At 43.5% G+C, this 18,721-nt stretch overlaps 3 protein-coding genes across 4 annotated transcripts; 2 read left to right on the forward strand and 1 right to left on the reverse strand.

Annotated features, from left to right (window-relative positions):
* Positions 1 to 424: 424 nt before the first annotated feature.
* On the forward strand, positions 425 to 4,616 carry LOC127330952 (ATP sulfurylase 2). Its single transcript, XM_051357033.2, has 5 exons — positions 425 to 1,004; positions 3,004 to 3,409; positions 3,485 to 3,745; positions 3,978 to 4,064; positions 4,168 to 4,616. Exons 1-5 carry the CDS (start codon positions 463 to 465, stop codon positions 4,306 to 4,308), a joined length of 1,437 nt encoding a protein of 478 aa, XP_051212993.1. The 5' UTR covers positions 425 to 462; the 3' UTR covers positions 4,309 to 4,616.
* A 3,672-nt stretch (positions 4,617 to 8,288) lies between these two features.
* LOC127330953 (uncharacterized) lies at positions 8,289 to 13,010 on the forward strand. Of its 2 annotated transcripts, none has more exons than XM_051357034.2 (7): positions 8,289 to 8,640; positions 9,526 to 9,896; positions 10,327 to 10,405; positions 10,926 to 11,017; positions 11,101 to 11,210; positions 11,943 to 12,020; positions 12,639 to 13,010. In XM_051357034.2, the coding sequence occupies exons 1-7, from the start codon at positions 8,436 to 8,438 to the stop codon at positions 12,682 to 12,684; spliced, it is 981 nt and encodes a 326-aa protein (XP_051212994.1). In that variant the 5' UTR covers positions 8,289 to 8,435; the 3' UTR covers positions 12,685 to 13,010. The 2 variants fall into 2 exon arrangements, with proteins under 2 accessions (XP_051212994.1, XP_051212995.1); XM_051357035.2 differs by having other exon boundaries at positions 8,507 to 8,640; positions 9,554 to 9,896.
* Positions 13,011 to 13,858: 848 nt separating this feature from the next.
* On the reverse strand, positions 13,859 to 18,419 carry LOC127330954 (probable carbohydrate esterase At4g34215). Its single transcript, XM_051357036.2, has 2 exons — positions 17,678 to 18,419; positions 13,859 to 14,314 (listed from the first exon to the last, which is right to left on the reverse strand). The coding sequence occupies exons 1-2, from the start codon at positions 18,365 to 18,367 to the stop codon at positions 14,102 to 14,104; spliced, it is 903 nt and encodes a 300-aa protein (XP_051212996.1). The 5' UTR covers positions 18,368 to 18,419; the 3' UTR covers positions 13,859 to 14,101.
* Between the last annotated feature and the right edge of the window lie 302 nt (positions 18,420 to 18,721).

The raw sequence follows: 18,721 nt of genomic DNA on the forward strand, positions 1-18,721 counted from the left end.
TTTGGATATGGTAATGGTGGAGGCTCGACATCTCTTCCACCGCGTATCTAGGCGGCGGCCGTTGGCTTTGGCGAGTGCAGGAAGCGCTATGGATAGTTCTGTACTTTTCTGTTTTTTAGGTTTTTTTTTGCAAAATTTTTAGGATAACCGTTTTTTTCTAATCTGTCTGGTAGCTTTCAACGTTTGTTTACTTATATAATTTGTTTTCCTATTAATGAAATACTATGTGTTTGCTCTAAAAAAAGCACACCTTTTTAATAGTCGCAGATCATCACTCGTAATTTCTTTCTTTAATCCCGCTATTATTGAACAATTTGCAGTGATCTGGGGTCAACATGCCGTGTCCACATATAAATAATCTTCCCCACGAATGTAGACCGGTGACAACAAAATAAAAACGACCAACACAACACACTGGTGCGTGCCGGCGTGGTCGAACACCTAGCAGCCAGCCAGCCAGCCATGGCGCTCCACCTCCTCACTCCTCCCCATCTCCACCACCACCCTCCCCTCCCGCGCCGCCGCGCCACCCCCTCCGCCGCCGCCTCCCTCGCCCACCCCCTCCACCTCCATCTCCAACCCCGCCTCCGCCTCACCACCTCCCGCCCCGTCCCCGCCCGCCGCGCCATGCCGCCCGCCATCCGCAGCTCCCTCATCGACCCGGACGGCGGCGCGCTCGTCGACCTCGTGGCCCCGCCCGCCCGCCGCGCGGCGCTGCGGGCCGAGGCGGAGGCGCTCCCGCGGCTGCGCCTCGCGCCCGTCGACGTCGAGTGGGCGCACGTGCTCGCCGAGGGCTGGGCGTCCCCGCTGCGCGGCTTCATGCGCGAGCACCAGTACCTCCAGTGCATCCACTTCAACTCCCTCCGCCTCCCCTCGGGGGCCGTCGTCAACATGTCCCTCCCCATCGTGCTCGCCGTCGACGACGCCGACAAGGACCGCATCGGGGCCGCGCCCGACGTCGCGCTCGCAGGGCCCGACGGCGACCTCATCGCCGTCCTCCGCAGGTTCGCCCTTCTCTTCCCCCTCCCTCCGTTTCTTCTGATATTGCGTCAGTTACGGTTTGCGCATTTCGTCCATTTGCCCTGTTTATCTGCGCTCCATTTTGATGGTTCTTGGTTCGACTGAACACAACTGTTTCAAGATATATTTAAACAAAAAAACTACGAGGGCACGGCAAATTCGACCATGTTTCAGGGCAATTTGGGTGCGAAAATTCTCTGCTTTGGTGATACATCAGCAACGGGGTGAATCTAACAATGAGTCTGCAATTTGCACGCATTATGGGTTCAGCAAACTATGTTTTATGGAGTATACTTAAGAAACCATCTCGCAAGCTCACAGCCAATGAAGGTGGCACCTGCTGTCTTTCTCATCGCCAGAGAGCTTTTGTCGTCCTTTCATTGTAGGAAAATGCAGCCAAGCATCTTATCATTGCCCTGAATATTAGTGAAGCATCTTAGCTTTGCTGTCTGTTCGTTCTAGTCCACACTTTGGGAGGTTTGGGGGGGACCATCGCACCTAGCGCGCGCCAGTAGCAGCTTAGCAAAAGCTCAATGGATGAGAACGTCTGGACAAAAAGTTGTTGCTGTCCTTGAGGGCGCTGTCGCTTTCCGGTCATGTCCCTCTCACTGTGATTGCATATGGATTACCTTGTGATGCATATTTGACCTCGTGACTAAATTGGCAACTTGATTTTACTAGCCCCGTAAATGCTTAAGCGGGTAGCTTTCCTTATCACTGTTTTGGATAATTGGATGTAACATGATGTGTCTGACCAATTCTCTTTATCAAGTGGAAAACAAACGAACTTTTCATTCAAAAGTTCTAAATACTTCCGCGCTTATACATTGTTAGGTGATCGCTGGATGAATGGTTCTTCTTGTGTGGGGACTACAAATTGACATGATTTCAACTCACATGACATGTGATGTTCTCCTCATGACAATATCTTGCACTTTTTCTGTCATATGAAACAGTAATATCAGCACCATTAGCTCACCCCATCAAACTGTAGTTGAACTACGTGTGTTCGAGACCATTTAAGTATATCTGAATCTTAGTAGACTTTCTTCCACATAGCTATGAATCACAGTTATTATAGTTATATCATTATATGTATGTATTGTAGAAATCAGGGTAATTTGCAGATATTTACTGTACTAGTTTCTGATGACAAATCAGTTACCGGGTTATTTTCCTGATTTGAATTTTCATTAACTTAGATTGGAATTTCCTACAAGGTTTAAATATTTTGTCATGTACTCCTAAAATTGTACTGAAACGATAAAAAAATGACAGTTCTAAATTTTGGTCAAAAGTCGGCCATGAGCCAGGACCTGGGCACCACTTCTCTTCAGGATATTTTGACAATTACTTCCTCCATGCTTTGGTTGAATTAACCTCGGTATAGCTTTCCTTCGGGATAGATTTTGAGAATTACTTCCTACATGCTTTGACGGTTCTGAAATGAGCTTATGAATTGTCGTAATGGAATGAGAAGGACAGAGCTGGGTTTATTTGAAACCCACCATCAAAACATCCCCTTTACTTGAACCACACCATCAAGCCTTCTTTGGTTTACTCCGAGACATAAATATTTTTGGTTTATCTAACCACAGAAACCTATAATAACCGGATTGTTCAAAAACCCATTTATGTGCTGATTCCTCACATCATATCTGTAAGCATTATTTGTTTGGGAATTTCTGGCCCATGAAGTAGCAATCATGATTAGATTTTTGTGATGTTAAGATTTGTTTTTACAAATCCATGTCATCATCGCCCTTTATTCTTTCCCTTTGTGAAATCACGGGTTGGAAAATTTCCCTTTTGAAGTGGCATTAACTAATAAAGTAGTAGCCGTCAATCATATGTACGATCATAGACCATACTGATGAAACTTAACTAACGTTATGACAGCACCTTCATGACTAATTAATTTGTTCATGTTTTGTCCAGTTCTAACTAGACTTTTTACTGATATAAATATTATCCTGTTATCAGCGTAGAGATATACCCTCACAATAAAGAAGAAAGAATTGCAAGAACATGGGGGACAACTGCGCCTGGTTTACCTTATGTTGATGAGGCGATAACATCAGCTGGTAACTGGCTGATTGGTGGTGATCTGGAAGTGCTGCAGCCCATCAAATACAACGATGGTCTCGATCATTACAGGCTTTCGCCCCAGCAACTCAGGGATGAATTCGACAAGCGCGGGGCTGATGCTGTGTTTGCATTCCAGTTGAGAAATCCAGTCCATAATGGGCATGCACTGTTGATGAATGACACTAGAAGACGTCTCTTAGAGATGGGTTTCAAGAATCCCATCCTACTGCTACACCCTTTGGGTGGTTTTACAAAGGCTGATGATGTCCCACTTCCTGTTAGAATGGAACAGCACAGCAAGGTATTAATTTTGTTTACATAGATTGTACACCTGGGATAATGCAAAATGCAAAATCTTATGGTGGGTGCATCACAGGTGTTAGAAGATGGAGTACTTGATCCTGAGACTACTGTAGTGTCCATATTTCCCTCTCCGATGCATTATGCTGGCCCAACAGAAGTGCAGTGGCACGCAAAGGCACGAATTAATGCCGGTGCTAATTTCTACATAGTGGGACGTGATCCAGCTGGAATGGGCCATCCAACAGAGAAGAGAGATCTGTACAACCCAGACCATGGGAAGAAGGTCCTAAGCATGGCTCCTGGTTTGGAGAAACTCAACATACTGCCCTTCAAGGTATTTGATGCATAGAGCCCTCCTTCCACATTTAATATTATCAAACCCATCATATTTTTCTTCTGTTGCATTCACCTCCCCCAGCTGTAAATCATTAACTAATTATTTCCACTTTGAATTGCTAATGCTCGGAATGCATGTTCAACGTTTCATTATCTCTTGCGCGTATTTTTTATATCGCTTCCGCAGTTCCACTTACTGTTAGGTTTACACACATTTTTATTTGCTCCAGGTAGCAGCGTACGATACAGTGGCCAAGAAGATGGCTTTCTTTGAACCTTCACGTAGTCAAGATTTTCTGTTCATCTCTGGAACCAAGGTATGTGTTTTAATCACATTTATTATTTGTCAGGAATCACTGCTTTCTGCTAGAAAACCGGAGATAACTACCTGCTTCTAACAACTAACCTACAATTAATCAGATGCGCACTTTCGCCAAAACTGGAGAGAACCCTCCTGATGGTTTCATGTGCCCTAGTGGGTGGAAAGTCCTTGTTGACTACTACAACAGCTTGCAAACTGAAGAAGCTGCTGCCACAGCTGCTGCTCCTGCTACTGTATGAGACAAGCTTCCGTTGCCATGTGGCTATGAGGTTATTATTCAGCGGCCAGCATTCATGAGTCCGTGGGAGTTCCGGATCGTTTTTTCCCCTTCGCTTCTCTGAGCTTTTTTCGTAGGTTTTTAGCTGATTGATGTTTTCAAATCTTCCAGTTGTTCGATTTTTTTCTTCCAATAGAAGAGAGATTTTGAAAGCTTGGCAGAATGGCAGTTGGTGCTGAAACTCTGAAGAGTTGATAGGTTGTAACCGCACAAATGTTATTGTCATGTAACTCTGACAGTTCACCTAGCCAATAAAAATGTTTATTACAATTGTGAAGGGCATTGCTGGTGGTCCTCATCCAAGATCAGAATGCAACTTGTTTTGCGTGATTATGACATCGCAGAATAGCAGACGGTATGTCTAATTACAATACAGAAGGATATTTGTTGTGTGGGTCCCACCTGTCAGTGTCAAGGTTGGCCTTGCTCAACTCAGCTCGTTAAAACCATGAGTTAGCTTGGCTTGGCTTGCCTGATTCAACGAGCTCAGATTTAAAACTCTAAACTTGGTAAGATGGTGAGTTAGCTAGTTAGCTATGAGAAAAACTAGAAATTCTCTTACTAAAATTGAAATAGAACAACGAAAGTTCTTCCACAATTTCATAAATCTACGGGGACAACTTGGGTAGGATCTGGCTTTAGATAGGATCTATAAGGTCGTTTTTTTAATAGAAGAAACATGTACATGCAACACCAAAATTTGCTGCTTCAAATTCGACCTACATTTAAAGATCTAAAGATAAGTTTGAAAGTGAATGGTGTGAAATACTATTCACCCAAGATGGACACTATTCACAGTAGAATTTGTCTTTCTTATTTCTCTAAATGTAGATAGAGTTTTGAGCTAAATATTTTTGGAGTTGTAAATACAGACTATAGGCATGTTGTTGATACAAGAGAGGCACTTCTATGTTCGTTCCCAAACAACATATATTGGCGGCTAGGAGTTCTCTTGGGTTAGGTTTGCTCTCCACCAGCCCCTTCCTTTTATAGGTCAGCTCTCATATGGACTTGGGCTAGATATCTATCAATCTCATCTTGTCACATGCGAAGTTACATTTTTGAGGCCCTAGTTCCTCTATCAAACAATCTGCAATCTGCTGCCCAGAGCTAACATAAGTAAGGTTGATGATCCCAACATCGAGTTTATCTTTGATGAAGAAACGATCAATTTCCACATGTTTTGTCCTATCATGTTGAAGTGGATTGTTTACAACATTTACGGCTGATTGATTGCCACACCACACCCTCAAGGGTCCCTTCCTCGGAAGTTTTAACTCACTCAGAATGTACTTTACGCGAAGCATCTCACTCACCCCTTGAGATAAAGCTCTATATTCAGCTTATGTTGTTGATCTAGACACAACTGTTTGTTTCTTGCTTCTCCATGACACCAGATTTCCTCCCACAAATACACATCAACCAGACTTTGATCTTCTATCATCTTGACAACCAGCCCAATTAGAATCACTATAGCCATCCATCTCAAGATGTCCACTCTTTGCAAACCACAACCCATTTCTCGGTGTCCCCTTCGCGTATCTTAAGATTTTGTGCATTATATCAAGACCCCCACTCCTCGGCTCATGCATGTATCTACTCGCAACACCCATGACATATGTAATGTCAGGCCTAGTATGACACGAGTATAATAGCCTTTCAACCAATTTTTGATAATCTTCCTTATTCACTAGCTCACCTGATGGTGCCGTCACTTGATGATTTTGTTCAATCGAGGTAGGACCTGCACAACATGCCATCATGCCCATGTCACTCAAAAGCTCCAAGGTGTATTTTCATTGACACAAAGATATTTTCTTCTCTGTCCAGGCCACTTCTATGAGAAAGAAGTATTTAAGGTTGCCCAAATCTTTGACCTCAAACTCATTACTCAAACACTCTTTCAATCTCTTTATTTCCTCTTGGTAATCTCTAGTGATGATAATATCATCCACATAGACTGCAAGAATGGTGATCTTCTGATCACAATGTATGTAGAATACCGTGTGGTCACCATTGCATTGACCATACCCCATACCACAAACACCACACTTGAACCTATCAAACCAAGCTTTTAGGGATTGCTTCAAACCATACAGGGATTTTCTTCAGCATGCATACCTTTTCTGTGGTTTGTGAGGTACCAAAATTTGCTGGTATCTCCATGTATACTTCTTCCTACAGGTCACCATGTAAGAAGACATTCTTGACATCTAATTGATGCAACCTCCACCCAAAGTTAGAAGCACGGGAAACCAATATCATTATTGTGTTCATCTTTGCTACTAGAGCAAACGTTCCATCATAGTCAATACCATATGTTTGACTAAACCATCTAGCGACTAATCTATCCTTGTACCATTCTACCTTCCCCTCAGGATTCTGCTTCACATTATAGATCCACTTACAACTAATTACTGCTTTCTTTTCTGCCGGAAGTGTGGTTATCACCCACGTCTTGTTTTTCTTCAGTGCTTCCAACACCTTTGTCATTGCTTCATGCCACTATGGATCTTGCTTTGCAGTTTTCCAATTCTTTGGAATTGACACCGTTTGTAAGGAGGCAACAAACGCTATATAGGAAGGAGACAACACATTGTAAGACATAAATTTTCCAATGTCATGGTCATCAGAAACTGTTTGCAGAGCATGCATTTCGCAGAGAGCCTTGGAAGCCACTTCACCCTTCCTGCCCGCTTCACGTGTCTCCTTTCGCAACACAATAGGCAAATTCACTATGTCAGATGAGCTGGTAGTGTTGCCTTGCTCCCCCTTGCATATGTGGTTGCTTCCCCACTATGTTAGATAAGCTCACATCACTACCTTGTTGCTCCCCCTGAACATGTGGTTGTCGTCGAGAGTACACTTGGAGATTCTTTGCCCACCGGTCCCGAATAGGAACAAGGAGAGGACCAATCTAATTTGTACCCACCACCGGTTGGACCTCAACCTGAACATTATCATCAGTTTTAGTGCCTACGGAATCACCCTGAGTCGGTGATCGCCAATGTAGATATACGCGCCACTTTCTAGTGATCGGGAGTCTTTCTCACGCTAACCAATCAGTCATTGCAATCATTGTTCCGTCCTCATGCCCATCTCTTCTTCCTTTTCCTTCCGCTTCGGATCTCCATTAGGATTCAGGGCCATCAAGGGGTAAACCTGGTTTTGCTACCAACTCTTGGTCCTGTGGGTGATCGTTCAGCTGGTTGGATTGATGGCAGAACGCAATTGCGATGGTGGAGGGACAAATCCGCAATTTCCACTGAAACACATTGCAGATCTTGATTACGGCAAAGACGGTGAATCTAGAAAAAGGCAAGGCTTGCATATGTGGAAAATGTTGCAGATCTGTTGTGCAAGTTGAATCTAAAGCAGAGAGGAGCTATGCCTTTTGTTGTAGATGATGACAGAATACACCGCATGGATTGTATGATCCAGTTTACTCCTTTCTTGTCTAAGAAATATTTAATTCCCTCTAATCTCCATTTGGGGACCAGGACAAGTTTTTGATTCTCAAAAGCTAGTTTTCAATTAAAAATTGTCAAGCCAATGGTGAAGTAAAACATTTTAACATAACAAAACATAATGTTTGTTTTGCAGCAGAAGGTAAAGGTAAAGAAGACACGATCAAGATTTGGTTTAGGATTCTCTTTTGTAATTTATTTCTTTCAAATCTTTGTAACTTGTAATATTTCAATAAATAATGTAAGACTACTCTATTGATTCCTATTTGCACTTTTTTATTCTTACCTCATGTATTTGAGATTCATTTGTAATGCTAAACTCTGTTTGAAATGCAATGTCCATTTCCGTAACTTGGAAATTCAAAGTCTAAGTTGGAATTTGATCACGATGTGATGTATTGTGTTTCAAATTGAGTCGACGAATCTTATACCTTGTTTAGCTCATATTTGAACCCTACAACACTGCACACATACTGCGTGACGTAGCCGGAGCCAGGGAGAAAGGAGAATATACCTTCTCCCATCTCCCAGGATCCCCACCTTGCTCTCTCCCCAAATCTTCACTCCCAATCAAATCCACCACCACCACCACTCCCACCGCCGCCGCAAGCGACGCGACGCGATGGCCGGCGCGGGCTCCTCCTCAGGCGGGTCGGGCTCGGGCGGCGGCGGCAGGGAGGGCGACTGGGACTGCGGCGGCTGCGGCAACCGCAACTACGCCTTCCGCTCCCTCTGCAACCGCTGCAAGCAGCCGCGCCTCCTCGTCGACCCGCACACCCCGCGCGACTCCAAGTGGCTCCCACGCGCCGGCGACTGGATCTGCAACGGTACACCCCAACCCCCAAACCCTCGCCTCAACTAACCGCGCGCTGTAGAAGCGCAAGCTTCCATTCGTCATCACTGCTCCTCCAATGGTAGGAGCCTGCGTATCATCAAACATGGCTTGGTCGGTGTAGGTAGTTTTACTTATTCGCCATCTAGGCTCATGTAGATATGAAATGAAGTGAGGATTGGGAGCAAGACGGTAGGCAGCAGAGCTGCAGATGCTGTAGGCCACCTCGTATCGTGCTGTAACATCAGTGGGCTAGGATATGCCCCACTCCCAGTTCAACTCAACTTTGTGAGATCTCGCTCCACACACCCACCCACCCGCATCAGAGGTTTACCAAGCATATTCATCCATGTCTTCTCTGCTTAAATCATCTCGTCAGGTTTACCTCCCCTTTTCATAAACGGGGAGTCTAGTGGTTGTGGCTTTAGCGTGATATGGTATATGGCCGTAATATTATTACATAGAAAAACATGGATGTAATGTAATCCTGGGGTGTGGAGGTCTGGGTACGGAGTTATTTCTGGAAGCATTTTACTTACAAAGTCTATGTATCCTGCTCAAGCATTAGAGCATGCATCCACCATCAAGTTGGCATCGAATGTTTGCGTAAACTGGGGCCATGTTTTGTTTCTAGTCGCATGCCTTACCTTATGTGTTGAAGCTTTTAGATTACTGTTTCTGTTTATTCTTAATGGTTTCTACTAGATGAGTTCAGAAAAAAAAAACTGCCACTATGTTTTCTGAGTATATGACTAGTGTGTGCGTGTGCTTATTCTCTTCTTTGGGTTTGTGCGGGATGGCTGGTGTGCGTGTACTTCGGTGCGTTGTCGTGGTGCCTGGTGTGGTGGTTGGTTTGTGCGTGCGGCAAATGGATGAGTAGGTTGCAGTAACAATAATTATGCATCCAGAAAGAACTGCAAAAAGTGCGGCCTGCCCAAGGAGGAAGCAGCCATGCCAGCGATGGGGGGGCTGCTGCCAGCTTACGCAGATTATATGGCCAGGGTGCAGCAGATTGAGAATGCTGGCTACAAGATGAACTTTGGGATGCCTGGCAATTCAGCTCTGCAGCAGCAGCTGCTTGCTCATGCAAACTGGCAGTATGGGATGGCTGGTAGATATGGTATGCAGTCTTCTGCCTGGCAATTTGGAGGCAACAACACAAATCAGTTTCAAGTTGGCCCTCCGAAAGACTGGCGTGAGGGGGACTGGCTCTGTAGCTGTGGATTTCACAACTATTCATCTCGTACTCAGGTAAACAAATATTAATATGCTTGTTATGAAAAATTTAGCTCTCAAACTAGTCATTATTGATGTAGTACTGTCTTGCCTTTTTCTGTAATACATATGGACTTCGTGTGGATAGCGAGTTGTTGCTAACTCGAGTTGTTGCTAACTCTAGTTTGGCCCTGATGCTACAACTTCTCAGGCCATCATTAGAATTTAATATGTCCGACCTAGTTGCTTTTCTTATCTTCTACTTTTCCTCACTTACTTCCATGTCCGCTCTTAAACATAACATACATTGACAGCAAGTTGTTTGCATCTCACACAAATATACTACCTTCCTTGCTGTTTGTTCTCTACTTACGTACTAATTCTAGTTTCAGTTTCTCTTTACTATGCCTATTGTTCATGGAGTGCACAATGTGCTTGACTATTTTCCTTATTCTATCTTTTCCAGTGCAAAGAGTGTAATGCACCTGTCCCATCAGGCATGGCCTCTACAACAATGAAAACCACAGGAACAGATACTTCTTCCAGTAAGACATCTCTGCTCTGCTTTCATATAATTTAAACCTCACGCTCTTAACTTAGAAAAATATACCTTGTGAGTCGAATGAGTAGAGAAATTTCCTATTTACTGGCCTTTCAAAAGGTTCTGTTCTGCTTTGCCATCACAAATAGGTTAATTACCCTGATATTACATGCAAATTCGGAAGTGCTGTTTTTCACAGCTGAAATATATGCCATCTTAAAAATAATTAATGGGTTAATGTTGGCAGATGTTTGTGCGTAACTTCTCCATGATCAACATAGTGTGTAAACCCCTAAAAAAACGTTGATAATAACCACGCACACTGTTTCTTCTTGTTTTCTGAAAGGCTGCTGTAGTGATTCATGTAGCATAGTGTTATCATACTCCGTATTCAGTTAACTGTGCCATTCTTTCTTTCTTTTGCTTCATCTAGTTCGCTGTGGCAAGTGGCACGTTACATTTTAACTGCTATCAAGTATCAATGTGTAGTTCAGTAACGATACTGAAAATTCTTGCTGTTTCAGCACTAGGTAATAAGCGTTTGGCATCAGAAGAGCTGGCTAATGACTGGGATAATAAAAGGCTTAATCCAGGAAATGCTGATTATCCACTTTCAGTATGTCATGTGGGCCTTTTACTTTTCATCGATGGTCTACCTAATAATTGCAGATCTTGATGTATTTTCCAATCTTATTGAAGATGGCAGGCTCAGACAGAGCTGGACAGACGGCTTATTCGGGGTATGACAATGGGCACACAACGGCATTACCCTCTGGACAACTTTCAGCGATGCCTGGTGTTGGACAAGGGTAATATTTCTCATAAATATAGATTCTCATGTGACAAATCCAACACATGTAGTACTGTTTTCATTAAATTGGTCCTAGGTTGCATGTTAAGGCCCAGCAGCAAACCTGGTAGTACAAAAATTGTGCATTTGGTTCAGTGCATTATATGCTCTGAAAATGTTAATATGCGCAAGATATTGATCAGGGTATAGCATCAAAAGGTCACTATACTTGTTTTGCAGTGTTATCTTAATTGACCACCAATATCATGTCACCATATTTGAGAATTGATTACCAAGATTATGTCAGGAAGCAAGATATGTTTTGTTTAATATGAAATTTGGGAGTGATTACCAAGATTACGTCACCATTTTTATTGTAGTGTTCATTTGCATGGACCTTTTCTGTTTGTCACACGGTAAAATTGAAATCGGCACTGAATACTGTCTAGTTATTTTGGACTAACTCTTGCAGAACTACATAACGCCTTGTTGCACAATCTTGGTGTTGTCATTCATTCATGAATGCATCCTGAAAAGTGCTGTTTATGCAAAGAGTAGTTATTTTGGACTGGACATGTCTAGTTATTTTGGACTAACTCTTGTAGACCTATATAACGTCTCGTGGCACAATATTGGTGTCGCCATTCATGAATGAATGCATCCTGAAAAGTGCTGCTTATGCAAGTTACTATTAATTTTGCACTGGACATGAAGTAGCTAACTGAGTACATATGTTCTTGTGCCTTACCAGAGCAAAATGGCGCGAAGGGGACTGGCTGTGCAGCAACTGCAACAATCATAATTATGCATCTCGTTCATTCTGCAACAGGTATGGTGTTCTGCCCCCACCCCCTTTTCTATTTGTGTCAATATGCATCAAATTCGGCTTTGTCGTCCATAGATTATCTTTCTTCCCTTTCATAGGATGCATTTGCCAAGTGGTGCGGGTTGATAGGGGCTATTTAGACCTGATTCGAGTTAATACTTTCACCAGATGCGTGTTGGCGCCTTGCTGGCAGCCACACCTCATGGGCAGGACCACAGGACTTGGATAAATTGGTTTATTCTTTTGCTTAATTGATAATGGGTGGCTGACCTAGCCCCTAAGCAGGTGTCACCCTTGTGTATGGGTCAACTCATATGAGGCCAAGTTAGATCCCATATCACCCAGTAATTACCTTGGCCAAACCAAATCCGATCGGTATCTAACTCATCCCAGATCTGTATCCAAGTCATTCACTATGACCTCAACCAAATCCGGATTTAAGTGTTCCACATATTTGGCATTTCAACATCAATCCACCATTGCATTGCTGTTACCATTTTAATGCTTGATTGTGCCTTGAATATGATGGTACATTCTCATTGCCTCCGGTTTTGAAGTGTATGTCCAGTCGTTGCAGCAAGTTGACTCGTGGTTTTAACTCGGGAATGAAATCTCTTGCAGGTGCAAATCTCAGAAAGAATCTTCAGTTCATCCTGGCGCGCTGTAGCTTACTTGTGCATTTTGCCACCGCGGTTATTCAAGTATTGGAGATTCCTTAGCTCTGCTGCAAGCTGATTAGTAGCTGGGCCACCAGGATTGTTGTTTGTTTGGGGTTTTGTCTGAAAGTCTAATATTGCTTATTGAAGTTTGCTTTTGTTTATGTCTAGAATAAAATGTTTTTTCATGTATGTTCAAGTGTACCATTCAGTTGTTGGAACAATTTGTTACTCTTAGTACCCAGACAGATATACTATCCAGACAGATACGACAGAATGTAATGTAATGCTTGATTTATTTCCAAGTGCTTATGCAGGATTCTATTATTTTTCTGAACCACCTTGTGTGAAGGTCATATCCTGTTTCATTGTTTTATTCAGTTGATAGCACCTTTGTTATTTTCGGAAATGCATACATTATATTTAGACCTGCTAAAGGTATTCGTTTAGTTAGTGGCCTAAATTGTGTTTGTGAAGCCTAACATGACATATCATAGAAAGAAATCACAGATTCAAACTACACAGGAAGACACAGTTGCTTACATTGTTGCAAGATGAGGAAATGTTTCAGACGTTCGAATTTTAAATGCGAAAACTGGTAATACCCACGAGTATCTTGCCAACAGGGTAACATAGTCAATTCTCGGATTTGCATGCAGAGTTTCATGAAAGAAAATAACAAAAACCAGTATATTCAAGCACCACACTTATTTTTAACAGCCTTGGGTGCATATGCTCCTACCACCGGAAAAATATTTTAAAATCTAAAAAAAAAAAATCCAAATTCGAATTAATTTTGGTGGTACATCGCTACATTCTATGTGCTCAAAGTTTTGCAGAAAAACAACATTTCTTGTGTCATGTATTAAAATGTCTTATGAAAACTTCTTATAGGACCAAATTTTGTCTTTTTAAGGATACAAAAAATATTGGCTTTTCGTGAAACAACTTTATAAGCACATAGAATGTCAAAATGTACACGCAAAATTTCTTGTCAGATTTTTGATATTTAAAACTTAATTCACAAACCTATAGTACATGCACACGGAGAACACAACCGTTTACATTATTTTTCCTCAATTTTTTCCACATTTAGAAAATTGATTTTCTCATTCAGGAGCATATGTATTCAGGTTCACGTTCGAATTTCCCAGTTTACCCTACTTATAAGCACTCATGATCATATGAATCCCACCACAAATGTCATTCAGTTATACGTCAACAAACAGAAGACATGTCATCCTCCCTAATGTACAACACTCGAACAGTTTGACCTAAAATTCTACGAGAAACTGTTTTATTGTCGTATAGCGAACAACAATGCATATGCGGGTAGATCTCCCCGTGTACATTCATCTACACTCTACAGCGGAATGTTCCAAAGAATGATGGTATATACACCTAGCAAACCCGTTAATGTTATCGATGCTATAGATTGGGATCTCTGGATGAGTTGAATTCTAGATAGGCTTGCGCCAACATTTCACCAAGCTGGAGTTGAGCTTCCGTGGAGAGGTGTAACTGATCATCGCTGAGTGGCAGGCCCATAGCATCAACATAAATAACGTTAGGAAGATTGACATTTCGCTGAGCTTCCCTCACAATGTCCGTGTAATTCCCCTCCCCTGATGCAAGACCAACCTGGAAAGAAAAAGAACCATTATATAAAAAAAATCTTACTATGAGTTAACAAAGAAAAAGTGTACTGCTAATTTTGTGTACTAAAAATGTATTCGGAAAGTTGTGCTAGGATCAAGGCTTTAGCAATAGGTTATGAATAGTCCAGTCCCAAAATCCAGATCACTTCGGTACAAGCTTTGTAAAACTACGCTAGTACACTTGACAAACTTCCCAAGCACAACTTATTTCTTTGTGAATATGCAGATAGCAGACTAAAATTATGCCATGTGGAAACAAATGCAGGTCTTTTCTACGTCAAATGAAATTTGCAACACACTTTCACATGATTGCACCCTAAAGTTGTTCTGTTATGTTTGAGTGACGTGTACTTAAAAACAGAGCATTCATACAGATTATGGAATCTGGATTCAACCAATGTCCAATACTACCTCCGTTTCAAGGAATAAGGCGCATGCGTATTCCAAGACGAACTTTGACCATAAAAATTGAGCAATAAAATCTTGATTATATTAAATGTAATTACTATGGTTGGATTCGTATTGAAAAACACTTTTTAATGATACTAATTTCATACAAACAATCTTTATCTATTTGAAGTAATTTTTAGTCAAACAAAAAGCACGTAAATCGAGGACGCCTTGTTCCTTGAAACGGAGGTAGTATTCAGAAACATCAGACCCACAGATTCTAGACAGAGAATGGAGTGACTGCATAACCACCTCCTGGTGCTGGTTGGCAACATGCCCTTGTTTTAAATGTTGGATGTTATCCGCTCATAAACATATCGAACTGGTCTATCATAGTACTATCAGAAACATAATAAGACTGGTCTATCATAGTACTATCAGAAACATATCGAACTGGTCAGCAGTCATGTTATCCGCTCATAAACACAATACATATAACGACATGGAGTCAAAGCAAGAAAACGATGGGGATACAATCATATTAAAAGACAGGTTGGTGCTAGGTTGTATGCTTTTTCACACGTTGATTTGAAAGGCAGACATCGAAAGATAGTTTGGCAAGATAGATTGGTGCACAATGCTTTAAGTTAGGGGCAATGTAGAAACAACAATTTCCATTTACATCTGATTTTTATTTTCTTCCATGATTGCTAGCACTAATTTTGTGTTGTTTGGCACTATGCTATAGTATTATTTTACATGCAACCAGCTGGCAACTTTAGGTAGGACCATTGGAGATAGTGGAAGACCTGGTAGATTTTAGGCTCTTGTATTTCCCATTTCTGATAGAACATGGGCCAGTCTGGCTGGCAGGCTCATCACCAAACTAAGGCAAGACAGAGCAGAGTAGGTTACAAGTCACATATCTCAGACTGGTCCAAAATCCTAGCACAGCTTCAAACGATGGATTGGACACCACATGGGCTGATATCAATCTCCACGGTGCGAACTAACTGACTCCAGGGAATCAATAACTCATCATTCCCTCATCATAGACTGTCACAACATTTCGTCTGAGTGGTTAAACCATTCCATTATATGCCCTTGTGGAACTTGAGAAGCTGTCATTTACTCATTTCTAATTGATCTTGGTGATGTTTTGACTCATGTCTGTCTTTGGTTAATATAATAATAAACCACCAGTTGATTTACTCAAACATGTGACAAGTGCAGTACTGCTAACCTAATTTTCTGTCATAGTACTATCAGAAACATGTTAAACTGGTCACCAGTCATGTTATCCACTCATAAATACCATACATATAACCGCATGGAGTCAAAGACAAGAAAAATGATAGTACAGACAGGCCAGTACTAGGTGGTATGCTGCTTAATGTGTTGCTTTGGAGATGCCATGTCCAAAGTTAGATTGGCAAGACAGGTTGGTGCACAATGCTTCAAGTAATGGGCAATTCGGAAACAACAATTTCCATGTACATCTTATTTTTCTTTTTTTCCATGATTGCTAGCACTTATTTGGTGGCGTTTGGCACTATGATATAGTGGTATTTACCATGCAACGAGCCAGTAGATTTTAGGCTGTTGTACCATAGGAGTTAATGTTTGTAGAAGGCCTCGTAGATTTTAGGTTGTTGTATTTCCCAATTCTGATAGAGGACGGGCCAGTCTGGCTGGCAGGTTGAGCAATGAACCAACGAAAGACAGAGTAGATCACAAGTCACATATCTTACACTGGTCCAAAATTCTAGCACAACTTGAAAACGTTGGATTGGACACCACATGACTGAGATCAAACTCCACAGTGCGAACTAACTGACTCCAGGGGATCATTTCGTTCCGTCGTCATACTTAGACTGCCACGACATCAAGTTTGAGTGGTTCAATCATTCCACTGATGCCCATGTGGAACTTGAGAAGCTTTCATTTAATCATTTGTAATCGACCTTGGTGATGGTTCAACTCATCTCTATCCTTAGCTATTTTGATGTAACGAGCTGGAGACTTTAGGTGGGACCGGACGAGATATTTGTTTGTGGAAGGCCTGGTAGCTTAAAGGCTGTTGTATTCCCCAATTCTGATAGAGCACGGGCCAGTCTAGCTGGCAGATTCAGCACTAAACGAAGGCAAGTTGAAGTAGGTCGCATGTCACATATCTCACACTGGTCCAAAATCCTAGCACAACTTCAAAGCATTGAACTGGACACCACATGGCCAAGATCAAATTCCACAGGGCGAACTAACCAACTCATCGTTCCCTCATAATGCTTAACTATGAGGAATCACGACGCCTGGTTTGAGTGATTGAATCATTCCATTAATGCCCATGTGGAACTTGAGAAGCTTTCATTTAATCATTTGTAATCAATCTTGGTGATGGTTCAACTCATGTCTCTGTCCTTAGTTATAAAAAAACCACCAGTTGATTTACTCAAACATGTGAGAAATGTGGTACTCCTACTTAATTTTCTATTCATGTCATAGTCATTGCAGAAATGCAGAGTCTCAGTATGCGCCTCTGTACATTATTTCCCTGCGCAACGACGAAAAGCAAGTACCAAGGAGCAGTGGTACAACAATGACAAGATGGATGTTTTGTACAAGAATCACTAGGAGACTTGTGGTACTTCTCTTGGATTGAGTTCTCTAGCTAGTAGTAGGCTCAAAGGTTACTTCTCCCAGCTGGTGCTGGTTCACATGTGATTCAAGCCTGAACTGATACGAGTGTGTAAGAAAACAGTGTAGTCAGCGCATCATCTGACACTGATCACCAATTTCAGCATTTCTACGGGAGTATCAATTTTGTGGTAACGTGTCGGTGAAAAAGGAGCGGACTTTAACCAAAGTTAGGCACGAATTGTTCAGCGCGAGAAGCAAGTGGGAGCAGAATTGTAGCTACCGCCAGCGGAGCAACCACATGGCGTGTTTTCGTTCTGACCTGGATGACGAGCAGGCTGGGCAGGCCCAGATCGGCCCTGAGATCGGCGACGAGGCGCTCCATGTTGCCGCCGTAGGAGCGGGCGTCGTCGGCCTCGACGGTGTCGCTCTCGCCCTGGAACCACAGCACGGCGCCGAGCGCGCCGCCGCCGTCGGCGACGGCGGCGCGCGTCCTGGCGACGGCCGCCTCGTACAGAGGCTGCCCCCGCGCCCACATCCAGATCCTGGTGCCGCCGACCGCGCACGGGACCAGCCCGAGCACCACGGGCTCGGGCTCGGAGACGGTGGGCTCGGAGAGGGAGGAGGGGGCGGGGTCGGAGAGGAGGAGGCGGTGCGCGAAGGGCATGGCGGGGCCGAGGCCGCAGGTCTTGTGGGTGTCGATGTCGGCGTGGAGCGGCGGGGAGGCGGCGACCCAGCGGCGGTCGGCGGCGAGGCGGAGGAGGCGCGGGTGAGGGAGGTATGGCGCGGGGAGAGGCGCCGGCGGCGCGCCCCGGCCGGCCATGTTGGACTGGCCGGCCAGGAGGAAGAGCAGCTTGGGGCGGTGCGCGTAGGGCGAGGTGGGGGCTCGGCGGCGGGAGGAGGAGGAGGAGGAGGAGGGGAGGAGGCCGGTGGGCGGGGCGGCGAGGAGGAGGAAGGAGAGCAGCGCCGCCAGCGCCAGCGCGCCCAGCAGCGGCCGCCGCGCCGGCTTCATCGTCGGCACCGAGAGGCGAACAGGTGAAAAGATGGGAACTTTTTCCCGAGTGTAGTATTTCTGAGCACAGCACGGGTGGTCGTTGGTTGACCTGCACGTTTCGTCACGGAGTGGAATGCCACTCGTCGAGCACGTCAGCCGCCCGATCGGAAACGAACGCCTGAGATCTCCTGCTCAGGTGTACACACGCGTACCTGAAACCAGGTCTTTCTTTTGACCTGTGAAATGAAACCATGTCTTATGGAAAAGAGATGAGAGTTCAAAGTTCTTTCTATTTCAGCAATATGATCCGATTGGAAAAATTACAAACTTACATAGGTATTTTGTTGCCAGTTGTTTGGAACCTAAAAATTC

Source organism: Lolium perenne, chromosome 2 (assembly GCF_019359855.2).
Source record: "Lolium perenne isolate Kyuss_39 chromosome 2, Kyuss_2.0, whole genome shotgun sequence".
NCBI classification, from domain to species: domain Eukaryota; kingdom Viridiplantae; phylum Streptophyta; class Magnoliopsida; order Poales; family Poaceae; genus Lolium; species Lolium perenne.

Coding starts and splice junctions, on each gene's coding strand:
- LOC127330954 (XM_051357036.2), bottom strand. CDS start 18,367: ATGAAGCCGGCGCGGCGGCCGCTGCTGGGCGCGCTGGCGCTGGCGGCG. Junction 14,315..17,677: donor CCAGCCTGCTCGTCATCCAG/GTCAGAACGAAA, acceptor TTTTCTTTCCAG/GTTGGTCTTGCATCAGGGGA.
- LOC127330953 (XM_051357034.2), top strand. CDS start 8,436: ATGGCCGGCGCGGGCTCCTCCTCAGGCGGGTCGGGCTCGGGCGGCGGC. Junction 9,897..10,326: donor ACTATTCATCTCGTACTCAG/GTAAACAAATAT, acceptor TATCTTTTCCAG/TGCAAAGAGTGTAATGCACC. Junction 11,211..11,942: donor ATGCCTGGTGTTGGACAAGG/GTAATATTTCTC, acceptor GTGCCTTACCAG/AGCAAAATGGCGCGAAGGGG.
- LOC127330952 (XM_051357033.2), top strand. CDS start 463: ATGGCGCTCCACCTCCTCACTCCTCCCCATCTCCACCACCACCCTCCC. Junction 1,005..3,003: donor CTCATCGCCGTCCTCCGCAG/GTTCGCCCTTCT, acceptor TCCTGTTATCAG/CGTAGAGATATACCCTCACA. Junction 3,746..3,977: donor TCAACATACTGCCCTTCAAG/GTATTTGATGCA, acceptor TATTTGCTCCAG/GTAGCAGCGTACGATACAGT.